Source organism: Tauraco erythrolophus, chromosome 11, assembly GCF_009769465.1.
Source record: "Tauraco erythrolophus isolate bTauEry1 chromosome 11, bTauEry1.pri, whole genome shotgun sequence".
Lineage (NCBI taxonomy): Eukaryota > Metazoa > Chordata > Aves > Musophagiformes > Musophagidae > Tauraco > Tauraco erythrolophus.
This window is the reverse complement of record NC_141475.1, coordinates 3,663,063-3,685,764: the sequence shown is the minus strand read 5'-3', so window position 1 is coordinate 3,685,764 and position 22,702 is coordinate 3,663,063. Positions and strand designations below refer to the sequence as shown.

Below are 22,702 nucleotides of genomic sequence, written 5' to 3'. Positions count from 1 at the left end.
AACAATTGCTCAGACTTGTAACAATTCAATCACCTTGGAGAGAAAAGTTAGCTGTACTTTTGTGAGGTAACGGGATGAGAAAGGGGAAGTGGAGTTATGTGGCAATTTTTTCCTAGGAGAAAAAGAGGTAGCTGGTAACCTCTTTCCAGATGACAGAGATGTTGGTGAGGAGAAGGGAAATTTATCGTGTAGCCGTTAAGCCAGTATTCCCTTCTGCGTTTTGGTATTTAGTGGAGTTTTGAATTTATTTTCCAGGCTTATCCTTGAGAAGTGTCCTTTTCAGAGAGACTGACGTTTACCTGCAATTCCTCTCCAAGGCATGAGGGAAGCTGCTGCACTGAGATCCAACACCTCACCTCCAGGCAGAACTGGGCAGACAGGGAGAAAGACGGGCACAATGGAAACACATAAGAGAAGGGGGAGATAAGTTGGAGGAAACCATTACTCATAGTTTGCAAGCTATACAGCTGTAATGATTTCCAAAGCAGAGATTGTTTCCAGCACACCAGAAGAGTCAAAATAACAGTTGTCTACAAATGAATCTATGACGGATCTGATGCCTGGAAGGAGCCCAAGTTGCAGGAGGGGATAGGTGCTGGTAGACACCAGGAGAGGGTACTTGTTCCTTCCACTTCTGTCCTTCAAGGCAGCTCGCATGGACTTGTCCATAGAACAGGATGAGCCCTTGCATGTTTATTTGCTTTAATCCTCTCCAAGAAAAGTGACTAAAAAGGCTAACATTTCCACTGGCCTCAGCTTCTGTAAAAACCTGTCCTTAACACGTTCAGATCCAAGCTGAAATGACAGTATGTCTTTAAAAAACAAACCAGCAGAAATGAGGTAATATGCTGAACTCTATCCCCCGGTCTCTGTCAGAGTGCTCTGTGCAGGAGGGAATGTGCGCTTGTTCTTGAGGGAATTCAGATAGATCAGAAAAAACCCAAGCCAACCCGTTCGAGGAGGTTTTGGAGGGAAATAAACAACAAATCCCCGAGAGAGTCAAGTGCAAAACCCAACTAAAATTCTGCTTTTCAAGGCAAGCACAAGAATCCAGGTTCAATTGTTCTCTACTCAACATCAGACCTGGTCTTACAGTGTTTTCCAAACTTATAAAAGTCAACTAAGAGCTATGCTGAAATACATTTCCTGTTTCACTTAAAGAATAGAAGACAATTCCATTGCGATATTGCATAGAGGGGGTCCAGGAGCAGCCACGTTCCAGTTGTATAGGGCTAAGAATCAGGAGACCCAGTTTGCTTCTAGAATACTTGCTACACAGCATATTCCTGAAGCCTTTCCTCCTAGCTCAACAGCGTGGCTGTGCCCATTTCTGCCAAAGCCCACCACCACAGTGCTCCATCTCCAGCCGCCTTCTGCCTCTAGCCCAGATCCTACACTAAATCTAGGCCATGGGATTTCTCAACACACCAGACAGTACGCATTTATCTAGTCCAAGAAATCACTCTAAACATAAAGTCAGAAAGGAGAGTTTTCAGCAAGACCTGTCAAACAATAAACTTAAACAAACTAAACCATTCAGAATTCAAAACCGAAAAGGCACAGAAGTGGAATTACTTTAATCCTGCAGCCAGTTGGATTAAACTTTTAACCACACTAGAAACAAAGTTTTTTCTTGTGGTAGAAGTTTCATACTACATTTAAAAGGGGATTTTCAGCATCCCCAGCACACGCTTTCCTAAACAATCAATCAAGTTCTGCTTTTAAAATGATGTGGCTCAGCCTGGCAGCGGCTGCTGTGCCTTAAAGCACAGATTTTCTTAGCACTAGAGAGGAATTACATGAAGCAGCAGTATTTTCCTTAGCATATGTTTGGTGGAGGAATACACAAACTGTACTCCTACTCGAACCTATAAAATGTTGTATTTACCTTTTTAGTTCCTAGCAATGTCCACTGTTATGAAAAAGGTGGGGGTTTAAAAAAAAAAAAAAGAAAAAAAAAGAAAAATAAATACCTCTTTGACTCAGTGCCTCCTGGTAGTCACGTCAGAGGGAAAAAAAAAAAGAAAAAAGAAAACAACAAACCAAAAAGCACACCTATTGGATTAGATAAAAGGGAGGCTCACTGCACTCTGAGCAACTAGTCTCTAACCTGCAAAATTATTTATATTGGCAGCAATGTCAGCTGTCTCAGATCCCCAAGAAAAGCTGGCATGTATACACGAGCTGACATTTAAATAGCAAACCTGTTTTGCATAAAAGGGGAGGTCCCATGTGAGCTGGACAAGCACTAGAGAAAGACTTTTAAATTATCATAGTAATTAAAGAGCATATTTCTACCTGCATGGATTGACAGCACTGTGAAACAGCTGTTGTTTGTAATGGTTATACAGCTCAGTGTGCTGTCTTATTTCTTGGCTCTCTGTTATCCCCTTGTGCCAATCAGGGGAAAGTTGCTCTGGTCCCAGCATGCAAAGTCCCAGTGCTTCCTCTCAGAGTGCTCCTGAGCTCTGGGAAAGTTTGCCAAAATATCCCAGAAAATAGGTATAACCAGCAGGTGACGGTGCTGTGATAACCTGACATATTCCTCTGCTGGCTCCACCCACCTCCCATCCATCAGCATGCTGTTTCTGGATGAGAAAATGGATTAACAGAGGACTCCCCAAACAGTGGTGCAGCAATGCCACACGCAGACGCAGCTCCCAGCAACCTCTGTGGAGGTGTTACCAGGGCCAAACTATCCCAGTACCTGCAGTCAAGGAGCTAATGGGGAGAGCCAGGCAGAGGAACAGAGGGAAGAGTATGAGCCCAGGGTCCCAGCTGAGGAAGAGGAGGACGGCATCACCCCTTCTCCCAGCTGTGCCCTGGCTGGCTTAGAGGCAGCACCTGCAGCTGCTGAGAGTACCCAGCAAATGATTTCACGACTACCTTCTGTTACTGATCTAATGTTGTGGCTGCTGCTGTCAGAGATGACCTTTCCTATCCCATTCCTTGCTGTTTCTCTTGCTTTCCTCTCTTCTCTACCGTGTTTCCATTGCTACCATTAATGCTTCTTGTTTTTGAAGTGATCTGAAAAAATGTGAAAAACAATCCTGCAAATAGATCTTGCTAGTAGGGAAAAAGGAGGAAGAAAAGCCTCCTCATTTGATGGCAGGTGTGGTTGATCTGTGCAAGTGAAATAGGGAGCTGCAAAGGTGTGGATTTACAACCAACCAACAGAATTAATGTAATGCTTCTGTATTGCTATTTTCTCTCTCTCTTGAGCAACACCATATCCCTTCTTGTGCCAGCACTGGTGCTCATCTTGCCTTGGCAAGCCATCAGAGGATGTCGGTCTGGCAGAAAGCTAATACAGACAAAAAAGTCAACAGTTTTTTGCAAGGTCACTGTCCTGGACTGCATCAACAAGAGTCAAAGCAAGTAGCAGGATCTGCAGTAGGAGAGGGAGTAGGAGCGTGATGCTGTTGACAGGAGGAGCAAACTCACCTCTGTGACTGGCAGCTAGCCATTAGATCAAATCAGCTGTATCATAAAACCCCACCCCATGTTTACGAACCTTGCCTAACTGGGCAGGTAAAGTATTGCCTTAACTGAGACACACAAGAGAAGCCTGAAGGCTTCTCTGTATCTCACTGCTTTACCTGGAATCCAACAATAGTCAATGCGAGGAAAAGTCCCTCCACAGACAATGCCATTGATATCCACCAGATAATAACTTTTACCAGTGACTGCTGGAGAAAATCCAGAGTCAAGTAACAGAGAAGCAGTTAAGGAAGGGAGACACTGAAGAGGCTGCTAAGGCGCAGTCTGCCAGAAAGCCAGACATGAACGATTGCTTTGTGAATTTCTTCATCTTTTTTCTGCTCCTTGACCAACAGCACTGTTACTCAGGTGGTGTTCTGAGTCACACACTTCGCATCTGCAGCCAGACAGCCCATAAATGCTCGTCTGTTTGACAGACATCACCTTGTCCAGCTGCAGCTTAAAACTGGTTGTTCATCTTAGAACGGGGAAGGCCCAAACGCGGCTTGCTGTGGTGGCAATGGTTCCCTGCCCTACGTTGGGAGCACGAACCTGGCAGAGCAGCCATGCGTCTGGCTGCCTCCCATCCCTCCTTATCCTCTCCTCCTCCCCAAGCACGGCCTCCACCTTCCTCTGCAGCCAGCTGGGGTGCCCCACCTTCAGCCCACACCCCAGGGCAGGTATCAGACATAGCTGTGCAGCAACAGCCGAGAATGGCCACAACTACTCCCGAAATGACGAACGCGCTGCCTAGTCCTATTGTGAGGTTAACCCAGGTGAACCCCAGTACCTGTGCAGGACAACCACACAGTCAACAAATGGGCACACCGCGGTGCTTCCCTGCACGGCCGCTGCCAAGCACTGCCAGCATCCAGACCTCCAGCGCTGCTCTTCAGACCCTAGCTCATACCACAGTCCTCTGTCTGCAAAAAAAGCCTCATCCTGAAAAAAGAAAAAGTGCTTTTTCCAAACAATGTGTTGTGTGCTGCAACTATTTTACAAAACCATTCCTTGCTAACTATGAAAAATGGATGTCTCAGTGTAGACGTGCTAGGTTTGATGTCTTTCCTTTTGGTGTAAATCAAAATCAATGTCACCAGTGAAGTTTAAAATGGGTGTAGGTCTGAGGAGAATCAAGCTCTTCACTTCTATTGTTCCACGCTTACTTCATTGCCCTTAAATCCGATTGTTGTAATGAAAACGTTTTTAAAAAGGTTAAAAAATGCAAATGGAGTGTGTGGGTGCATTAATAAGAGGATATAAAAATAATGCAGAAGATAATATAACGACAGAATACTGAACAATGGAGCATTTGCATTTGGAGGACCATGTTCAATTTTGGGTGCCACCTCTTACGAAAGATATAGCAATAGCTGCAAATGAAGGTAAAGAAACGGAATTCAGAAGCTAATGCTCGTGAGCATATCTGGAAAGAAGTCATAGGAAAACAAGAGACGATACATTTTAATGAGTGATACCTAGTCCATTAAAAATTATCAATGTGTATTTCCCTTGTAAAATGTTCAAGCCTGAATCCATTGATTCCTTAAACTATTAGAAAGGCAAGCCCGGGTCAGGTAATTCAGTATTTTTGCTACGCTGTACAGTGTAGCAGCTGTCTGCAAGCCACTATAGTTAAAACCCAGAGGTCTTCTACGGAGTCAGACCGTATGAGAGAGCAATTACCTGGTGGTGCAGGTTTTCAGTAAAAACACGATGGGCTGCTCTGCAGACATCATTAGGGAATATGGTATCATTTGTGCAGGACATAAATCCTATAGACCTTCCGATTGAAAGTCTGCTCTGTCGGCGGGAGGACGACCCAAGAAAAAGCCAAAGTCACAATACTAATGAATGTAACGTCCAAATGCTCACGGCAGAGCTCTTTGGGAAACAGGGTTAACTGGACAAGGAAACATCCGCTGTTTTCATTTAATTCCAATTCTGGTTAAGGAAATTAGTCTTTGTGCACTTTTGAAATCAGCACCTCACTATCCTTATCAGCTGTAAGAGCAACAGATCTGAGGAGATGGTACTTTTTGGGTTTGTACCATTTCACACTCCATTGACTCCAGTTAAGTTACTTTTGATTTCCATCAGGAAGAGTAAGCAAAGAATTGTGCTGCCAGTGTTTCTTTCTCAGTAAATAATAGCCTTTTACAACTTATTTCCTCTTCTCGTGGAAAAAATTGGGCAAATCCAAAAAACACTCCCTCGACCCAAAGGGCAACAACATCACCCCATAACAGACCTCTAACCTGCTGACACGCCACAGTGAGTTGTGGGTTTGTCACCGGGAAGCTTCCGGACCCTATGAGAGACAATGTCTAACGAACGGTCTGCCTATGAGACACATTGCACCATTTTTCCATTCACTTTGCCCATTTGGAATAGCAAAATTAAATATACTTATATTTTTTTTAGCAAAATGAAAGGCACAATCTATAGGAAGCAACGGAAGAGAGGTGGTGAGATTTACATACAAAAATTGGATTGTAGAAGCAGGATTTATTTAGCCCTCAAAATAGCAACACTGGGAAGGAGTCACTGCAGCAATTTAATGACTGGAAAATGCAATAAAACCGGAGTCTCTTGCTTCACATACTCTGCCAGCTCTGGGTACACTCAGATAAGCAAGTCTGAAGCACAAGGCTAGCTAGATCCACCCTGGAACAACTCTTGTGACAGAGAGGAGCCCAAATCTCAGTGTATCACTTGTTCCCGAGTCTTGCTAGCTCACAGACCAGGAGTGCACAGATCTGATGGTGACCTTGATCAATCATTACAGGATTAATCACTGACAGCCCTCTATGCCCAAGTCAAGCCCTCAGCTGATGTAAAGGGATGCTGACACTGGTGACCACAAAGCTATGATGACCTTTACTCAGTGAACATTTGGCCTTCCACAGAGCAGGCTGAGCATACAGCTGCATTTTAAAAGGAATAGGGTAATGTTGTCGCCAATTAAAACATTTTGAGATGAACAAGGCACTTGGCAAGTTCAGTAAACTTCAAAGAGAAAAAAAATCAAGGAAAAGACTAGCATGAACTTCAGCAAGCGATATGATGCTTTTGGTAAGAGTCATTCAAACTTCAGGCTTAAAAACACCAAGCAGGTTACCCAAGGATGAGGGAAAACTTCTCTCCTAAACATAGCAGTGCAGAGGAATCTACAGGAATTACAGGCTTATTTGTCTTTGAAGCATTGGGCCCTAAGCTGCCTGCAGACGAGGGACATTCAAATCATAGCAAGCAAGCCCCGTGGAGAGAACAGCAAATGTAAGCACAAGCTGAATGAGAAATCAAAGTATTTCAAGGGCGAAAATTATAGGAGGTGTTTGGATGAACAGATACAAAAAGCTTTAAAGTAAAACGAGGCAGGCTCTGCTATATGCACTCCAGTGCCCAGGTATGTGAACACACATGAAATTAAAAAACAGCAACCTAAAAATACTCGTAAACATTTAGGTCTTTTCATCTCTAATGGCTGTAAATAATGTAAGGCATGAGCAATTTCTCAGCCAGTGGGCCTTAAAAGTGTAAGTAAATACCATTTACTGTTTCCACTTATTTGAGTTTGCGGATTTGGACCAAAATTTCACCCAGTTGTTAAAGATTTATACAGGAGGTTTAACAATGCCCTGTCACTAAGCCTTTGGCACAAGCAGTGCAAAGGACATTCAGAGCATGTTTGTACTAACTTATCTGAGTAAAGGGAAAGCTGTTCCTTTAAATTATGTTTGCTGTGACTCTGGAAACTGAGCAAACAAAGTCTGAAAGAAACTCCACTCTCAAGTAGAGCTGACAGAAGGTACAAGGACTGAAGAACATTCATCTTCTGTAGGACATACCTGCCTCAGGATTCACAACTGAATTGCAAATCTCTAACAACTTGGGGGAGTTTAGTTCAGACTTGTTGGACATACCTCATCCCGATGGCAAACGAGAGACTGGTTCAGCCCCAGCCTGTCAGGTGAGTAAAATCCTATTCTGGGGGGATGCTGGAAGAGGAATGGTCTGGGGAAGAAACCTCAGGCCACAAATTAAGGCACAAATCTAGTGCACAAGAAAGAACCGATTTTGCTTGATGAGCGAAGTCACACTGAAGGAGTCCTGTGCACCCCAGACAGAGCACAGCCGTGACACTGTTGAAATACTGGCTGGTGGAGAGGAGAGAGAGAGACACCACTGGCATTGCTTGACAGGGATAAAAACCACCGCAGGGAGGAAGTCCAGCCAGAGGGGAGACTCAGCCCGCACAGACAGGCATTAACGTGACCAACCAAACAGCAAACATCACCCAAAGCAACCAGCCAAACTGTGTGTCTTTTTCCAAGGGCAGGACAAGTTGTGATTGTTCCTGGCAAACGTTTATGTGTGATGTTGCTTAAAAATATATATATAAATAAAATAAAGGCAGGAAATATGAAAATCAGCCTGTTTTCCTCCTAATCCCAGGCTGATCCTTCCCCTTAGCCCATCCTTCCTTTCACTCTCAGGAGACCAATTGCTGTGTATTCAGCATAGGTGTGAACTCTCCCAGCAATTATGTGTATTTTTATATGCACAAAGTAAAGAGGGACTCAAATTTCCTAAGAACAAGCTAGCTCGTGAGATATTAAGCTATCGATGGATTCAACTGTTGTAGCGGAGCTACCATTTCCAGATCTAGCTGAAAGCAGGAAATTGCATTAAAATAATGAAAAAAAAAATTAAAACGTTCGCTGAACCTGCAAAAAGGACTAATTGGCTGACGTCCATTTTAAGAAATGGACAGAAATTTTATTCAGGTCTGATTTTCTCCAGACTCGAATTGGGACTGATAAATCCAATCCACTTTAAAACCAACTGTAAATACAGGAGTATGTGTGAAACACCACAGTAATTGCCAGAAAAGACGAGCCCAGAGACAAAGAACCCATTGTCTCACACTGCCAGAATTTGGCGAGGACGTTTGCAAGACAATGTCAAATGCTTTAACTGTCTAATTACCATTATCTGTCCCTGAGTATGTGGCCAATGCCTAGAATTTTCACTCAAATTCTTCTTTTGGAAGTAGCTTGTTCTACGATTTCTATAGGCAATTACCATTTTTCCCACAATAGTGCCTGGAAGCAATATTTCATGTTTCCAAGCAGCACCTCATGGAAGCAGCCCCATTGGATCTAAAATAAGAAAAACTGACAAGACTCAGTAAAACCTAAAACAATCTAGAAACGTTGCCTCCTCCCTGTCTTCTCTTTCCTAGCCAAAACCATCTTTGAAACAGATGTCTATGAGAAAACAGGTCTAGCAGGTTACTCAATCTGCAAAACTTGGACTTTGCTGTTCCAAAAGGGAGCAATTCCTGAAACAATGACTCCTTCTTAGGAGAAATTGCAACCAGCTCTAATAAAACTTAGGATGAACAACAGGAACACTGAGGAACTAGAAATCTAAACAAAATGTCTGCTTTTCACTTGGGGACAGAAATGTAGGAAATATCAAATGAAAAATAACCAAAAAAGAGAGAACACCCAAAGTGGTTCATTTTGCTTTAATTACAGTATTGTCCAGAGCTCTTTTGGACCCATCAGGCTCTCTCATGTCATGTCCTTGTACTTACACTGAGTTCCTGCTCAAGTAGCTCAGAAGAAAAAAGACTATGGGAGAAAGATAAGATTATTCATAAACTGTAGGATAACACTTCCAGACTAGGGATAGGGAACCAAGACACAGCGTGCTCAAGATTGCCCAGGGAACTGCAGCAAAGCTGAGAAATGAAATCTGCTCTCACAGGACCCGATTCAGTGCCACAGCTGTGAGATCCACTACCCGCATCCCAGCCTTGCTCTTTCCATGCTTAAAATCTTGGAATGAAGTGGAGGGTAGCCCAGGAGGTTTATAGGAGGGTTAGAAGGAAAGGTGTGAAAGGGAAATGTTTACCAATGTTCACAGCACGTGGGTAAAGTGAGCTACAGAGTTATGGCTGAGACCACGTCGCTTGTTTGACAGAAAAATTGAGACTTTCTGTGGATGCATATGCAGCCAGAGAGCACCGCACATTTGCCTGTTTTTCTACAGTGCAACGCTGCCCAGTGCTGTAGCTGGCAAACTGGAGGCAAGGGCAGGGGGGCTGTGGTTCTGGATGTGATTGCCTAAACCCTGAGCTAGTGCCTCAGTCCTAGGACAGAGAAGGCTGCTCTGCATCCGCAGCAGCGGTCCCGCAATCTGCCCTTCCTGACAGGGTCCTCCCTGGGGCTAAAAAGAGCCCTTCTGGAGGGGAAGTTGGCATGACCGATGCTGTTTGCTGCACATTTTCCCAAGTTGTCTATCAAGTATTTTTCCTGAGTTACTAAAGACACGTGCAATCGGTATAACAGGCTGTAAGAATAGTATCAGCTTATGTCAGGTTTGAAATTAGCTGAAATTAGCTTGGTGCAGTTGACAAGGCCAGCCTGGCACGGCAGCACTCCAAACCTGCCTGGCATTTCAAACCAGTAGAAACCAGTCTAACAGGATTCTGATGACTTGCTGACTTCTGGCTCCCTTGGAGCTACGAATTTGCAAACAGATTCATCGAACAGGCACTCCTTGGACCCTCCACCCAATAACCACTGAGGGAGGAAAAACTGAGAGTTCTACTATTCCTTGATCAACAAAATCAACCCTCTTCTTTCCCTGCTTCTGGATGGAAGCTTTCAAATAAATACCCCTTTGAGCTCTGACCTCTCTGCAGTTCAAATAAGCACCCATGCCCATTTCTTCCATAACAAGTGTCTCATACGCAACCAGCAAATCTAGAAATAGAAGTGGGTATCACCGTATTTTTCCCCAAGGGCAGCACAGGTGGTGCCTGCCCCAGGGACACTGGGTCTGTCTGCTTACTAACGAGTCTGTCTTGAAAAGCTTCAACCAAGACATCTGCTAACCTCCTCTTCTAAGTATCCTGGCATTACTAAACCTCTCTGCTTTCAGCAAGGCATTATGCCCAGGACATTATTTCTCCTACCATGTTCTTGACTAAACCATTTCATCACAAACTAAACTTTCTATACTGGAGTCCTTTAATTTTTTAAGTACAAGCTTTGCGTTGCATATTCTTTCCACGGCTAGAAGGCTTCACATGGTCCATACAGAAGAGAACAAACAAAAAGGAACAAGAACTCACAACTCCCATGTGCAACCCTGTAAAACAGGAGAGGTCATCAGGCAGCCTGCTGAAGGCCGCCTTGTGTGCTTGCGTAGGACATTGATGTCTTGTGCTTTGAGGTTACGTCCTGTGATTTGCACCTAGCCCTGAGCTGATAGTCATGGACTTCCCCCAGTCTAGAGGATGCAGTCATTTGGTTTTTAATTATTCACTTACCTTACAGGGATAAGCCTGGAAAACCTCAGGAGTTTTAGACCACAGCTACTTAGCAACAATTTCACTAGAATCTTCTAAGCAGAAATAAAGAATGGGATGGTGTCAGGGGCAACAACACTTCATAATCAGCAGGAAAAAGGAAAGGGAGTTTCCTCTAGAGGCAGGAGTTCTTGTTAGTATATAGATATATGTCATCAATGTCAGAGGAACAGGATGAGTTTGATACCTTTTACTTCTCGAGATTCTCTCAAAATCTTCAAGCAGGGATGTACTTTCACCATTGCATGTGCACTAATTTAAGGAAACTAATAAAAATAAGGTCAGGTTTTTGTTTAATTAGTTTTAAGAGCTTATGATGAGAACAAGAAGGGCTTGTAGATTTCCACTTCTGCTCTTCTGTACGCTTTAAAAATTAGGTTGACTCCCTCTACACAGCTGGAGCACACATGTGTTTATATATGCATATATGTGTGTACATATACACATGTAGAATAGGTCCAGAGGGGGAATTGTTTAACATCTTAGCTATAGCCCATAGCTATGTCTACTACACGAGACCCAGGGTAGGAAGCATGGAATGCAATGGGATAGGGCTGGACCACTCTGAGATACATGGATTGAACAAGTACCTCCATGAGCAGAGGTGAAAATTGTTAGTGATATATGAGAAAGCACATATTTTTAATCATTTTTTTTGACTTGTAAAGAATCAGTCAAAGAAGTATCTCTGCCCTCGTGAGACCTCACTTGGAGTACTGCGTCCAGTTCTGGAGTCCCCAACATAAGAAAGACATGGACCAGTTGGAGAGGGTCCAGAGGAGGGCCACGAAGATGATAAGAGGGCTGGAGCACCTTTCCTATGAGGACAGGCTGAAAGAGTTGGGGCTGTTCAGCCTGGAGAAGAGGAGGCTCCGGGGTGACCTTATAGCGGTCTTCCAGTACCTCAAGGGGGCCTACAGGAAAGATGGGGAGAGGCTGTTCAGGAGGGCCAGTTATGATAGGACAAGGGGTAATGGTTTTAAAATAGAGGGAGGTAGGTTCAGGTTGGATATTAGGAAAAAATTTTTTACTATGAGAGTGGTAGAACACTGGAACAGGTTGCCCAGAGAGGTGGTGGATGCTCCATCCCTGGAGACGTTCAAGGCCAGGTTGGACAAGGCCCTGAGCAACCTGATCTAGTTGGAGATATCCCTGTTCCTTGCAGGGGAGTTGGACTAGATGACCTTTGAAGGTCCCTTCCAGCCCTAACCATTCTATGATTCTATGATTCTAAGTAAATCATCCTGGTAGCAGAAAAATTTGGAGTTATTTAGGGGTATTCATTAGGTATATATTGATATATATGTTAGTTAATTAACACAGAGTAGCTGCTATAAATACTCCTTGTTTCATGCAGAGGGAACTGTGTGAAGGCGTGTATCCTTTTCTGTTATGTGTAAGTAACCATTTATAGGGTACACTAATTTTGTGTCTAGGTTTACACATGTATGCTTACCTCTACCCATAGGAGGTCCCACAATGCCAGACTTAATTCTGGAAACATTTTTATATCTAGCAAGGCCATTTGAGTAATTTTTAGCTGTTTTAAATGTGCTGGTTTCTCTCTCCAAGCCCTGTTTGCTTGGCCTCATGGTGTCTAAAGCACATGGCTTTGGAGGTTGTGTTAAACAAATCCAATGTATTTATTTTTAGTCTCTGAAGTGTTTCTAAAACATGTTCTCTGTAACATATATACAAGACATAAAGGTTTTATTGTCACAACCATGTAACGAACTGCATAATCCTCTTTTGGTTTTGCTTGCTATAAATAAGGTAACATCACTAAATCATGGCAGTAAAACCATTGGTACCTTTCTCACCTGAAAGACTATCTCAAAATCGGGGTGGTTGTAGTTTGTTTCTGTTAGGATTGGTGACAGAATTCAATCTTATTTACAAAATAAGTACAAAATGTTTGTTTTCTGGAAACGTGTGGGGTCAAACAATTTGATATTCTTTCAGCCAGCCCCAAACGTATTGTCTACTTTTCTCTGACTTCTGCTGTGAACCTCTTTGCTCTGTGTCTCACTTTCTAACTGGTCTGTTCTCATGCTCCTCCTGGTTTCTCCACCTCTGTGCCTTACTCAAATAATACCTTGGCCTCCAACTAAATAGTCCAAATTCCTTTCTGAAACACCATGTGCCTTTGCTTTAGACAGGGACACGTGCTTAACTGTCTCTTGCCACCACCTAAAAGAAAGGGTCAGGACTGGTAACAGTTCCAAGGAGGGTTATCCCAACCAGTAACAATGAAAACATAAATACCCGTATAGTCAGGCGAGCTCAGAGCCTTGATGCCTTTAGGTTAAGGTGTTACCATGCCCAGCTGCCTGTGCATCCTTCTGCTGGAAGTCAGTCCCCCTGTAGCAGGGGTGGCTCAATAGGACACGTGAAAGTGCTGCACTTATGTCTTAGAGCCTGTGCATGAGCTTAAACCACTGAGGAGCCTAAATGAATTCACAGCTACATCTGCTGAGAGCTAAATCTGCCAGAGCCTAGGGCTGAGTCTGTGGGCGTTACTATTCCCCTGACTCAGACAGAAATATCTCCCGATGCAAATGCAGGCCCGAGCCTGTGCGGAGCCCCAGTGCCTTCAGCGGGGCCCACCCGCGTGTGGCACTCCTTAAGGGATTGGCACCCACGTGAGCAAGAACGGTGGCTGATGAGTAAGGCCTGCTGCTGGATTTTGGACTGTGCCCCATCCTTGTAGAGCTGTTTTCGCCTCATTATGATGCACAGTGAAATAGTTCAGAGATGACATTCCACTCCGCTTAAAACAGAGGAAGAAGGGAAAAAAATCCATACCTAATACATGAGCAGGGATGTAATGGGGGGCTGATGGCAGTGGGAGGCAGAGGTTTGATTTCAGTTTGCACAAGACTTTCAAAATAATTAAAGCATTTTGGAAAGAAACTGATAAGATGCGGCAAAATCGGTGTTTGCATGTACATTCAGATTGTATTTAAAGAAGAAATATTAAAGGAGCCATCTTAACTATGAGGACTTGAAGACAAAATCTTGTCTTAAAAGAGCTCCATCTGGTTCATCAAATATACATGAAAGGTGCATCCTTACATTCAGCGTGCAGAACCTTCCAGCTGAGTCATTAACAGGGCTTATACTTGAAACAACTTCAACACATAAAAAGGAAGAAATGATTGTATGACCTTCTGCCTTCCTACAGCATAAAAACTCTACAGCCAAGACAGCAATTTCTGCACTGAGCCCCAAAACTTTCCATTGAGCTATACATAATTCAAAGGGGCATCCAGTCGCGGATGGATTTAAGGTGATGGCAAAACTACCACAGCACTGGGTAACTCAGCACAGGGGTTCGCTGCCCTCTGTGCTGCGAGCACCTGCCTGCCTTCTGGAGGGACACAATCCTTGCGTTTCTTGCGTGGCCGCTCAGGCACATCAATGCTGCTACCTTGTCCCTGGAGGTGGGAGAGATGTGTTATACAACCAGACCAGGACTGTATGCCCCTATCTAGAACAACCATCCAGTCAAGTTGTACTCAGACCTGTTATTTCCTGCTTTGAAACAACCGCGAGTTGCACAGCTGGAGACCTCAGCCTGTCTTTAATATTAATTAAGGAATCTTCATTACCCTTCCAGACTAGGCAACAACATTGCATAACATTGGCAAACAGAGCATTTTTCATTTCCAAATCATTAAGCATTCTTTAAGTTTACACTTCCTTACTCCAGTACTTAACACTTTTCAGTCAGACAATACTATCCCCATTTTAAAGGGGAATTAGGAAGTTAATGAAGCACTGGATCCACCAGCAAGCAGAGCCGCGGGTCTCATCCTACTGCACCCCTTGCATTGCAAGGAAGGCTGAGCGCAGGGAGCCAGTCGACTCCCTCGCAGCGGTGGAAGGGAGCGTGTGGAAAAAATCCTCCCAGAGACAGAGGCCGTCAGCTCAGGGCCAGCACCAGGCATAACAAAATAGCCCATTAACCAGGGTGGCAGATTACCAGGGGCAGCAAAACGGCCATGATCCAGCTGCTCACTCTGCTGCACTGGAGCCCTGGAAAACTGCTGCTGAGAGGAGTCAGGGCATGTGGAGCAGCAGGTTCGGCGGGGAAGGGAGGTGTCTCTTCCCAGCTGCTAAAGCACCGCTTGCACCCCTCCTGTTCCAGCAACAGCTGAAGCAGCCAGCCTGACTGTTTTGGGGCTTATCTTTGATGAGATCTAACTGATTAAAAGGAGTTGCTCTTTTGATACGCCTGATACCCTTTGAATCCCTATCAGCCCACTCTCTTTGTGCAGTACGGTCCAGCAGCTAGTTGTTGGCATCCACGGCCAGACCGTGCCTTGCAAACGCATCCAGGCCCACCCTCCTAGATGCAGCAGCGGTCCCTGTTTCCCACACGCATCCAAGCATCCAGGTCCACACTGCTCTAGGAACCTCAGTCCCTTTTACAATTTTTATTAGCGTTTTACCTAACATCCTCAAGCTACTCTTGTACAACAGCAAATTCATGGCATTTGCTGGTAAACGTAACTTTTTTACATTGGCAAGTATAATTTCTATACAGCCAAATTCCTGGAGGCTGAATTACGTGTGAGTCAATGCATATCTCTAGTATTGCTGTATGTGCATCACTTGCTGGTTTTACTGTTGTCATCTTTCTTTTTCCCTACAGACTGCTACTTTGGTCTTCTTGAATTACAGGGAAGTATGTTTGCCTGCAAAGCACATTCAGGTAGGTGGTAACGCTGCAGCAAGACATGTGATCTCAGGATGGCATGTGAATATGCTTGCGACGGGTTAGTCCTGACGCAAGACCTGACACTCACCAGTATGTGACTATCAGAGGTGAATACCTTTTTCAAAAATTCACTACAAACACTCAAGACAGGGATAGTTATGGCCCACACCTGCTTGAATCATTCACTCTCCGTCACTGAATAGCTTGACTGCTACCAGAATACTGTAACACTAAATTTGAATGTATCCTTTAAACTCATCCCTAGTTTTTAATACACCTAAAGCAACCGCAAAAGCCAGTGCTATTTGATTGACATATCTGTAAATGGTTTCTCAATAATTACTCAGAGTATCAATTTCGATATCAGAAGCATTGCTTTCAGAAATACATTCTGTTCTTGAACTCCTCATTGAAGAAAGTAAAAAAACTCTATTGGTTATAGCCACCACAATAAAGAAGTGGACCCTCACCCCTTCCTCTCCTAGAAAACATGGAAGTCTTTCTCTCATCCACTGCTATATTCACTTGCCATCAAACATCTTGTTTGTCAGGGACTGTTTGGTAGCCTGACAGCAAGCTAACTGTTTAGGATTGACACCCTTCGTCCCTCTGATGGACCAAAAAAAAGTGTACCTGGCAAAGATAACTACACTGGTTTGACAGGGCTGCTGAACACATGGTTACGCCTTTGGACAACCCAGCTGAGTGAGTTTCACTTAGCCACGCAGAAAGCTCCTTCTCTACCAAGTATCTTTGCAAAAACCCTACAATGACATCCGTGTACCTCCGTATTCGCCAGGCAAGGGAAAGGGGAAAAGAGTCTCCTCCATGCGTGCATGCACTCCCGCACACACACTTGCGTGTCTATTTGTCTAATGATTCCTTTGGAGATTTACATGGTTTTGAAATTACTCCTGCCTGGTGAGCAGCTCCTGTGAAAACTTCAACTCATTTTTCAAGAAAGCACCAGCAGCAATTTGCTAAGCATTGCAAACTATGTTGGCATTGCAAAGGCCACAAAAGAGAGACAGGTCTCTGTCCCAGCCTCAGTAACGTGGACAAGGGGTGGACAATTTCTCTTTTAGAAGAGAAATTTAAAAAAATAAGCGATCGTTAGAGTTTAGGATTAGGCAGTATTATAGGTGTAATATTAATTGTAGTCCAGTTAACAGATGCTTCCATCACAGTTGCAAGGATCAAACCTTTGCGGCTTTAGTTTTGGGACAGTAAGAAAGGCACAGGAAAATAAATAGCCTCTTCTTTCTTTTCAAGCTGTCTCCAACAGCAGCTGGTTTTATTTCGCTGTTCCACCAAGCCACAGAAACAGAAACAGCCTTAGTGAATCTCCATACCTCAGATTAATTTACAAACCAAACTTAATACCACAACCAACAAACGGGTCCTTCATTCACTTCCAGTAACACTGGAAACAGTCCCAGAGCAATCACCAGTTCCACACAGCCCAAAAGTCTTGGCAAAATTGAAGTCAGGATCCAAATTTAGCAGCTGTGAGCTGCATGCTGTGGTTCAGGCTACGAGAGGAAAAAGCAGACTTTCTCATCTGTAGAGCCGGGAAGCAGAGCAATTCAGGCCCAGCGCATGATTTCAGGTTGTGACCCTCTCTTTATAAGGATAAAATATAGGGCCCTCAAAAACTCGGGAAAGCACAGGATTCACAGATGATGTCCCAACTGCCCCTGATGTCCCAGGGTGAGCTGGAGTGACTCTGGGAGCAAGCAAGAAAAAGGTTTGTGGGTTCAGATATTGCAGAAGACCCAGAACAAAAATTGAGATGCTTTACTTCTAGAGTACATTGGATATACTGTAGCATAACAAACCAGTCATACACACAACTTTTCAAAACAGCATCTAATGACTAATCCACAGCACTATTTTATGCCCTTCTCTCAGCGAACTGTCAATTTTATATTCACATTTCCTATACAGCTTCTTTTTCTACTATTCACATTAGCCCCCTCAGTCACAAAATCACGTTATGTACTTAGAAAGGCTTTGACAGCTGTAAGAATTCAAGAAGACAAAGCCAGCAGTGAACGCTTAAGTAATCAGTTCACAATTTATCCGGTCTTGCAAAGGCTGAAGGATCAACTGCTGTTTTGCTGCTGTAGTGATTTGCCTCCTAAAAATGCCTGGGAGTACTGGCACAGTCCTTGCACTGACACACAGCGCAGCGGGACCCCTGTGCTGAAGTCCCCGTGTCACTGAGGGGGTACATCAGCACTCGAGGGCAACTCTGGGAAACAAAATCAAGTCTCTGCGCTCTCCATTGCTACATAATCTTCCACCTTCACTTCTCAACAGTTATGGATTTTTCTTCACTTATCTGCACCGCAGGAGTGAGTGTTGTTAGTAAGTGTTAGAAGGCACCCAGCCCTGTAAAAGGCATTAATTCTTCTATTACAGGGAGAAGCAAGCAGGCAATAGACAGATTAACAGAGCCTTCTCTTCAGCGCTCACTTGCTATTCCATAACATTTTCACCCTCAAAAACAAGGACACAGCCACTACTTGCATCCACTTTAAATCAACTAGCAATCTATTGCTCATAATTGACAAAAGGGAGTGGTCACCAACTGAGCAAATACAGTCATTTTTCCACTAACGTCTGTAGCTCTACGATGTGCCAGGGCAGGACAACCATGAGCATTGTCCAGGATGTTACAATAAGGCTTGTAAGGTGATAAACTCAGAATGATCTCAGACAAAAAGTCCTGGAAAGTCCCCATTATCCTAAACAGATAACGCATTGTAGCCTCTGAACTAACCAGAACTTTGTCCTCTCTTTTCCTATTTTGTTCTGTTTCGTTTGTCCACCTCCAGTTCTAATTCAGATAAAGCTGATGGAGTTGTGGAGGCTACCTGTCTTCTGCTGCTCTGCTGCTGATCCATCGCCTCAGTTGCCATAGAGACAAGATCTGAAAGCCATGGATGGGCATGAGAGAGAAGCTGCCGGCAGGCTCGCCGATGGTCTCTGGCAGGACATTTCTCAGCAGGTATTGAAAGAGACAGGTTCAGTCTCTGAAGGTGAGGAAGAGTCAGAAGGTACTAACCCGGCAACCCACGAGAGGGACTCGCACACACATTACATTGCCATTCAAAGAAATTCCAGGTACTACCAGTCCATGAGGCTGCCGAAGAGAGAGAAAAGAAAGACTTCAAGAGAGGCAATGCACATGGAGTGTGCTACAGGTGAGTACTGACCCAAACAGCATTATGCTTCCCCTTCCAGTGAGATTAGGAACTATAGGAGTTGATGAGATTAGAAAAGAGACAGGGAAGGTAGGAAGCGGCTCATTGGTCAACGCATTTCGAAACACCCCTGCCCTATGGCACAGCTGGCAGAAGGATGCCACCCGTCTTTGCTCAGTCTGGAAACAAAAAATGGCTGGATGTTTAAACATGCTTCATGGCGGAGAATCTAAACAAATGCAGGACTCTGCTCTGCCATCTCTCTGCTCTCTAAGAGAGAAATAATTCAAACAGGGAAAGACATGAAGACATGAAGCTGTCAACAGAGTAGGAACTTCTTCGGTGTACAGAAAGGCCACATTCAAAAGCGAGATCTATACCAGTAACTGTACAGCAAGCTCAGAGGCATACAGAGGAAACAGTCAGCAAAACCAGAGCAGTATGTTTAGGGACCAAGCCTGTGAAAATTGCAATGGACTGTTACGAGAGGAGAGCAAGACTTCTCTGAAAACGCAGTCGCTGCCACCTTGCACTGAAGACAGTTGTAAGAAACACATAAGCTCCCTTTGAACTAGGAGGCTGAAGTAACAGGAACACCATCCAGAACATACATGCACTCAGCCATGGCTTCAGCAGAAATGGAACGGGTTGGATTTCTCTGCGTGTGAACAGAACAGAGCATGACTGCAAGGCCAGGCTTTCACTGAGCTGGCACCTTGTCTGAGCAGCTGTCTGTGAAAGAAACGAGAAAGAGATGAGAAGCTGAAGAGAGAGCCAGGAAAGGAGCTATTGCAACACTCTCAGAAGCCCTGGAAACAGGGCTGCAAGAAAAAATTGGAAGTGGTTTTAATCTAAACGCTAAAAGAGAGAGACCTGCAGCTGTGAACACAGAAAATGCCCTTTGCTTGATCTCCCAGGTGTTGAGACAAACTGAATTTTATAACTCCTTGTAAATAAAAAGAATGCAGTGAAGATTCCTATCCTATCTTCAGATTATAATCTAACAGAAACAACGCACTGGACTCTGAACTTTGGCTAGCTGCATGAGTCAAAACGATACAGCGCTGCTCCCCATGTCTGGGTGCTACGCAAGCCACTGAAAGCACCTGCAGTAAAGCACACCGATTCAGCCCCTGAAAGCAGACCAAGTTCTCTAAGAAAACAAAGAACAGACATCCTCCACCCCAAAATAAAGGAGGTCTGGGAAATGTCCCCAGGAAAATAGGTGTCTCCTGCCTGCCTCGCCAAGGGAGCCACGCTATTTCAGCAGTATAAAGGCCCATTCAGCCCTGTGGCATGGACAGAAGGAAAGTTCCCTCCCTTCTCCAAGTTTCCAAGCAGACAGCAGCAGAGCAAAGAGCTCCTGTTTAATATTCTGCTACTGTTGTCAATGAGGTTTGTGGATAAACTGAGCGCCGCTGATGCCAGAGCAGAGCTGCTCTCCACCCTGCCAGTGCAGCAGCAGGACCAGAGCGGAGCCGTCCTCTCACCACCTTCCCAGAGCGCTGCTGCAGAGCAAGCACGGAAGAGACTCGCCCTCTCCCCGGCTGCCCAGGTGTGACAGCGTCCAGACCGCTGCTGAGGAGGCCCTCTCCCCTGTTACCTGCTGGTGCCACTGCAGCAGGACCAGCACAAAAGGACGCACCTTCTTCATACATCCGCAGCGTCACGGCGTCAGGACAGCGGCACAGGAGGACATCCCTCCTGTCTAGCCAGTGTCATTGAGGAAGGACAAGCTAAAAGAAGGGCTCCTCTCTTAGCAGCTCATTCGAGCATCCACAGAAGCTGACCTGCTCATCTCTCCCACACCCCCCTCCCTGCGTTACCACTGCTGAAACAGGATCTGTTCCAAACAGGGCTTTTTCTTCCATATCTGCAGTTGTTCAGCAACGTTTCTTCTCTCCAGTCTGTACAGCAGGACCTGGGCAAGGAGCAATAGCTCTTTCACCAGTATGACTGTAGCAAGTCCATCTCAGAGCTACAGCTTTTAAATTCAGCTAGGATTGTGTAAGCAGCTCTTCTACCCTCTCCCTCTACTCCACTGATTCCATACCCTCTCCCTGAAACCGGACAGCGGGTGCTTCTACACCAGCCTCATTTGTAGCAGGAACTTCTGACAGCATTTGCTGACGTGCATGGAAGCAAGGGATGGGTGAGCTCTTTTATCTTGACTTCAAACCCATTTGAACAGCAGCTATCCAAGAGTCTGACTCCAGCTCAAATGTTAACCTGTTCTCATTTTGCTTAGGGAATGACTAGGGGGGAGGAGAGGGGAAGGAAAGAAGGAAGGAAGAGAGGGAAAAACACAGGGGGAAATATAGAGTAGGATACAAAATGGGAAAAATAAAGACTCAAGAAATGAGAACAAGAAAAATAATGTAAAAGAAAGTAAATCCAGCAGAGAGAAAGGCTTTTATATAGGCACCTTTTGCACCAGCCTAGCTTTGGCTTATAGCCTAGGAGCTGTAAAACATAATAGATGCTTTCCTTTAAGTGGGAAAAGAGTTTGGTTTTTTAAGCAATCTCTTTTGACAGAAGGATAATATGTTTAAACTATTCAAAAGGCAAAGAGAGTAACTCAAACTAGCATTTCATGTGTCCTTGGCACTGTTTTAGGGAGTTTCAAAAGTCTGGATTTCACCCTTTCCCTCTGAAAATCTGTAGCATTGATTAAAAAGGTGTGTCAGAAAACAGCTTCAGTCAGAGCACTGACCTGCCTGTGCTGTCACCAGTTTGAAACACAAACAGAATTATGACTTAGACCAAAATATTTCTAATAAAAAACAAGGCCATTTATCAACAGACCTCAAACAACAGGAGGCTTCATTTGAAAAGTGAGATGCCTCCTCTCCTGCCAAGTACCGCAGTAGTGAGCCATGGACTTAGTACAACTTTGGCTCCCTGTGAAAGGATCAGAGGTTCATCCGAGGGAAATCGGAGAAGCAATTAAAAGTAAAGCTCCTGTCTCACCCAAATCTAGCCTTGATTTATCCAGTAAACTGAACATCTCCTGTGTGCCTGAAAGCAGAGCAGTAATGAAGCCCTGACTTGGGAAACCAAATATCGGCATGCACAGGCACACACAGCTAAACCTTTTCTGCTTCAAGAATTGCACTGAAAATCACTGATGTGGGGACCCGGTTTTCAGTGGTGAGAGTGCCGCTCACATGCATACGGACTGATGTCCTCTATCAACCTTCACTGTTTCTCGGTTGCATTTGCAGCTGTGACAAAGGCTGTACAATCTTGCACTATGCAAGCTGATGACTCTTCAATCTTGTTTGAAAATCCAAGCTAAAACGTAGCTGTCTTTGTGTCTGTGGTCTTCCTGTTGCCTTTGATGTAAGCAAACCACTACCTACAGTAAAAGTAAAGATGACCCTTAATGAAAATGACTGGTTTAACATCCTCTTGGCTTTCTCTTATACCACAGGTTCACTCAAAAACAATGAGCCCATCAAAGAGCCTCTGAATGTTTTACCTCATACGGGATCGTCATCTCCAGTAAACTCTGATAAGACAACGTTAGATGAACTATGGATCCAAAGGTAAGGAAGCACACACGCAGGGTATTCAGCGTGCCTCTGCTGAAGAATATAGGTTATAGCTATGGCTAAGCTATAGCTCTGATCCATGCCTTCTCACCTTGACTGTATAAAATGTCTTATCAGCATGAGTTTGGAGAAGACAGTGAAGGAGAACGGGGAAGAAGACAATAGTGGGGAAGACTGAAAAAAGGGGAATGAGATGTAGGATCGCCCAGTGGTGTAAGCAAAGCAGGCAGACTGCTTTAAGCAGCTGTCGAGAGAATAGGGAGAGCTTGCAGGCATTTCCTCATGGAACATCCTGACATACGGGTAATCTCATTCTCGGCCTTCCCAGAGGGCTCTCCTGAAGCCTGTT

At 44.5% G+C, this 22,702-nt stretch overlaps 2 protein-coding genes across 4 annotated transcripts in view; one reads left to right on the top strand and one right to left on the bottom strand.

Annotated features, from left to right (window-relative positions):
* NEU2 (neuraminidase 2) overlaps positions 1 to 22,702 on the bottom strand; it is a 30,778-nt gene that overhangs the window by 6,707 nt on the left and 1,369 nt on the right. The window contains exon 2 of one of the 3 annotated variants that reach the window (XM_086618141.1): positions 300 to 368. The exons of 1 other annotated variant lie outside the window; for it this stretch is intronic. The gene's annotated coding sequence lies outside the window, so the exon portion shown is untranslated. Of the gene's footprint in view, positions 1 to 299; positions 369 to 18,660; positions 18,682 to 22,702 lie in introns of those variants that run through there. One more of the 3 variants, XM_086618142.1, reaches the window with a different exon arrangement.
* Positions 18,535 to 22,702, top strand: part of NGEF (neuronal guanine nucleotide exchange factor) — a 39,026-nt gene continuing 34,858 nt past the window's right edge. The window contains exons 1-2 of the mRNA XM_086618139.1: positions 18,535 to 18,799; positions 22,233 to 22,347. Of these exons, the coding sequence (XP_086474265.1) occupies positions 18,535 to 18,799; positions 22,233 to 22,347 (380 nt within the window). The remainder of the gene's footprint in view (positions 18,800 to 22,232; positions 22,348 to 22,702) is intronic.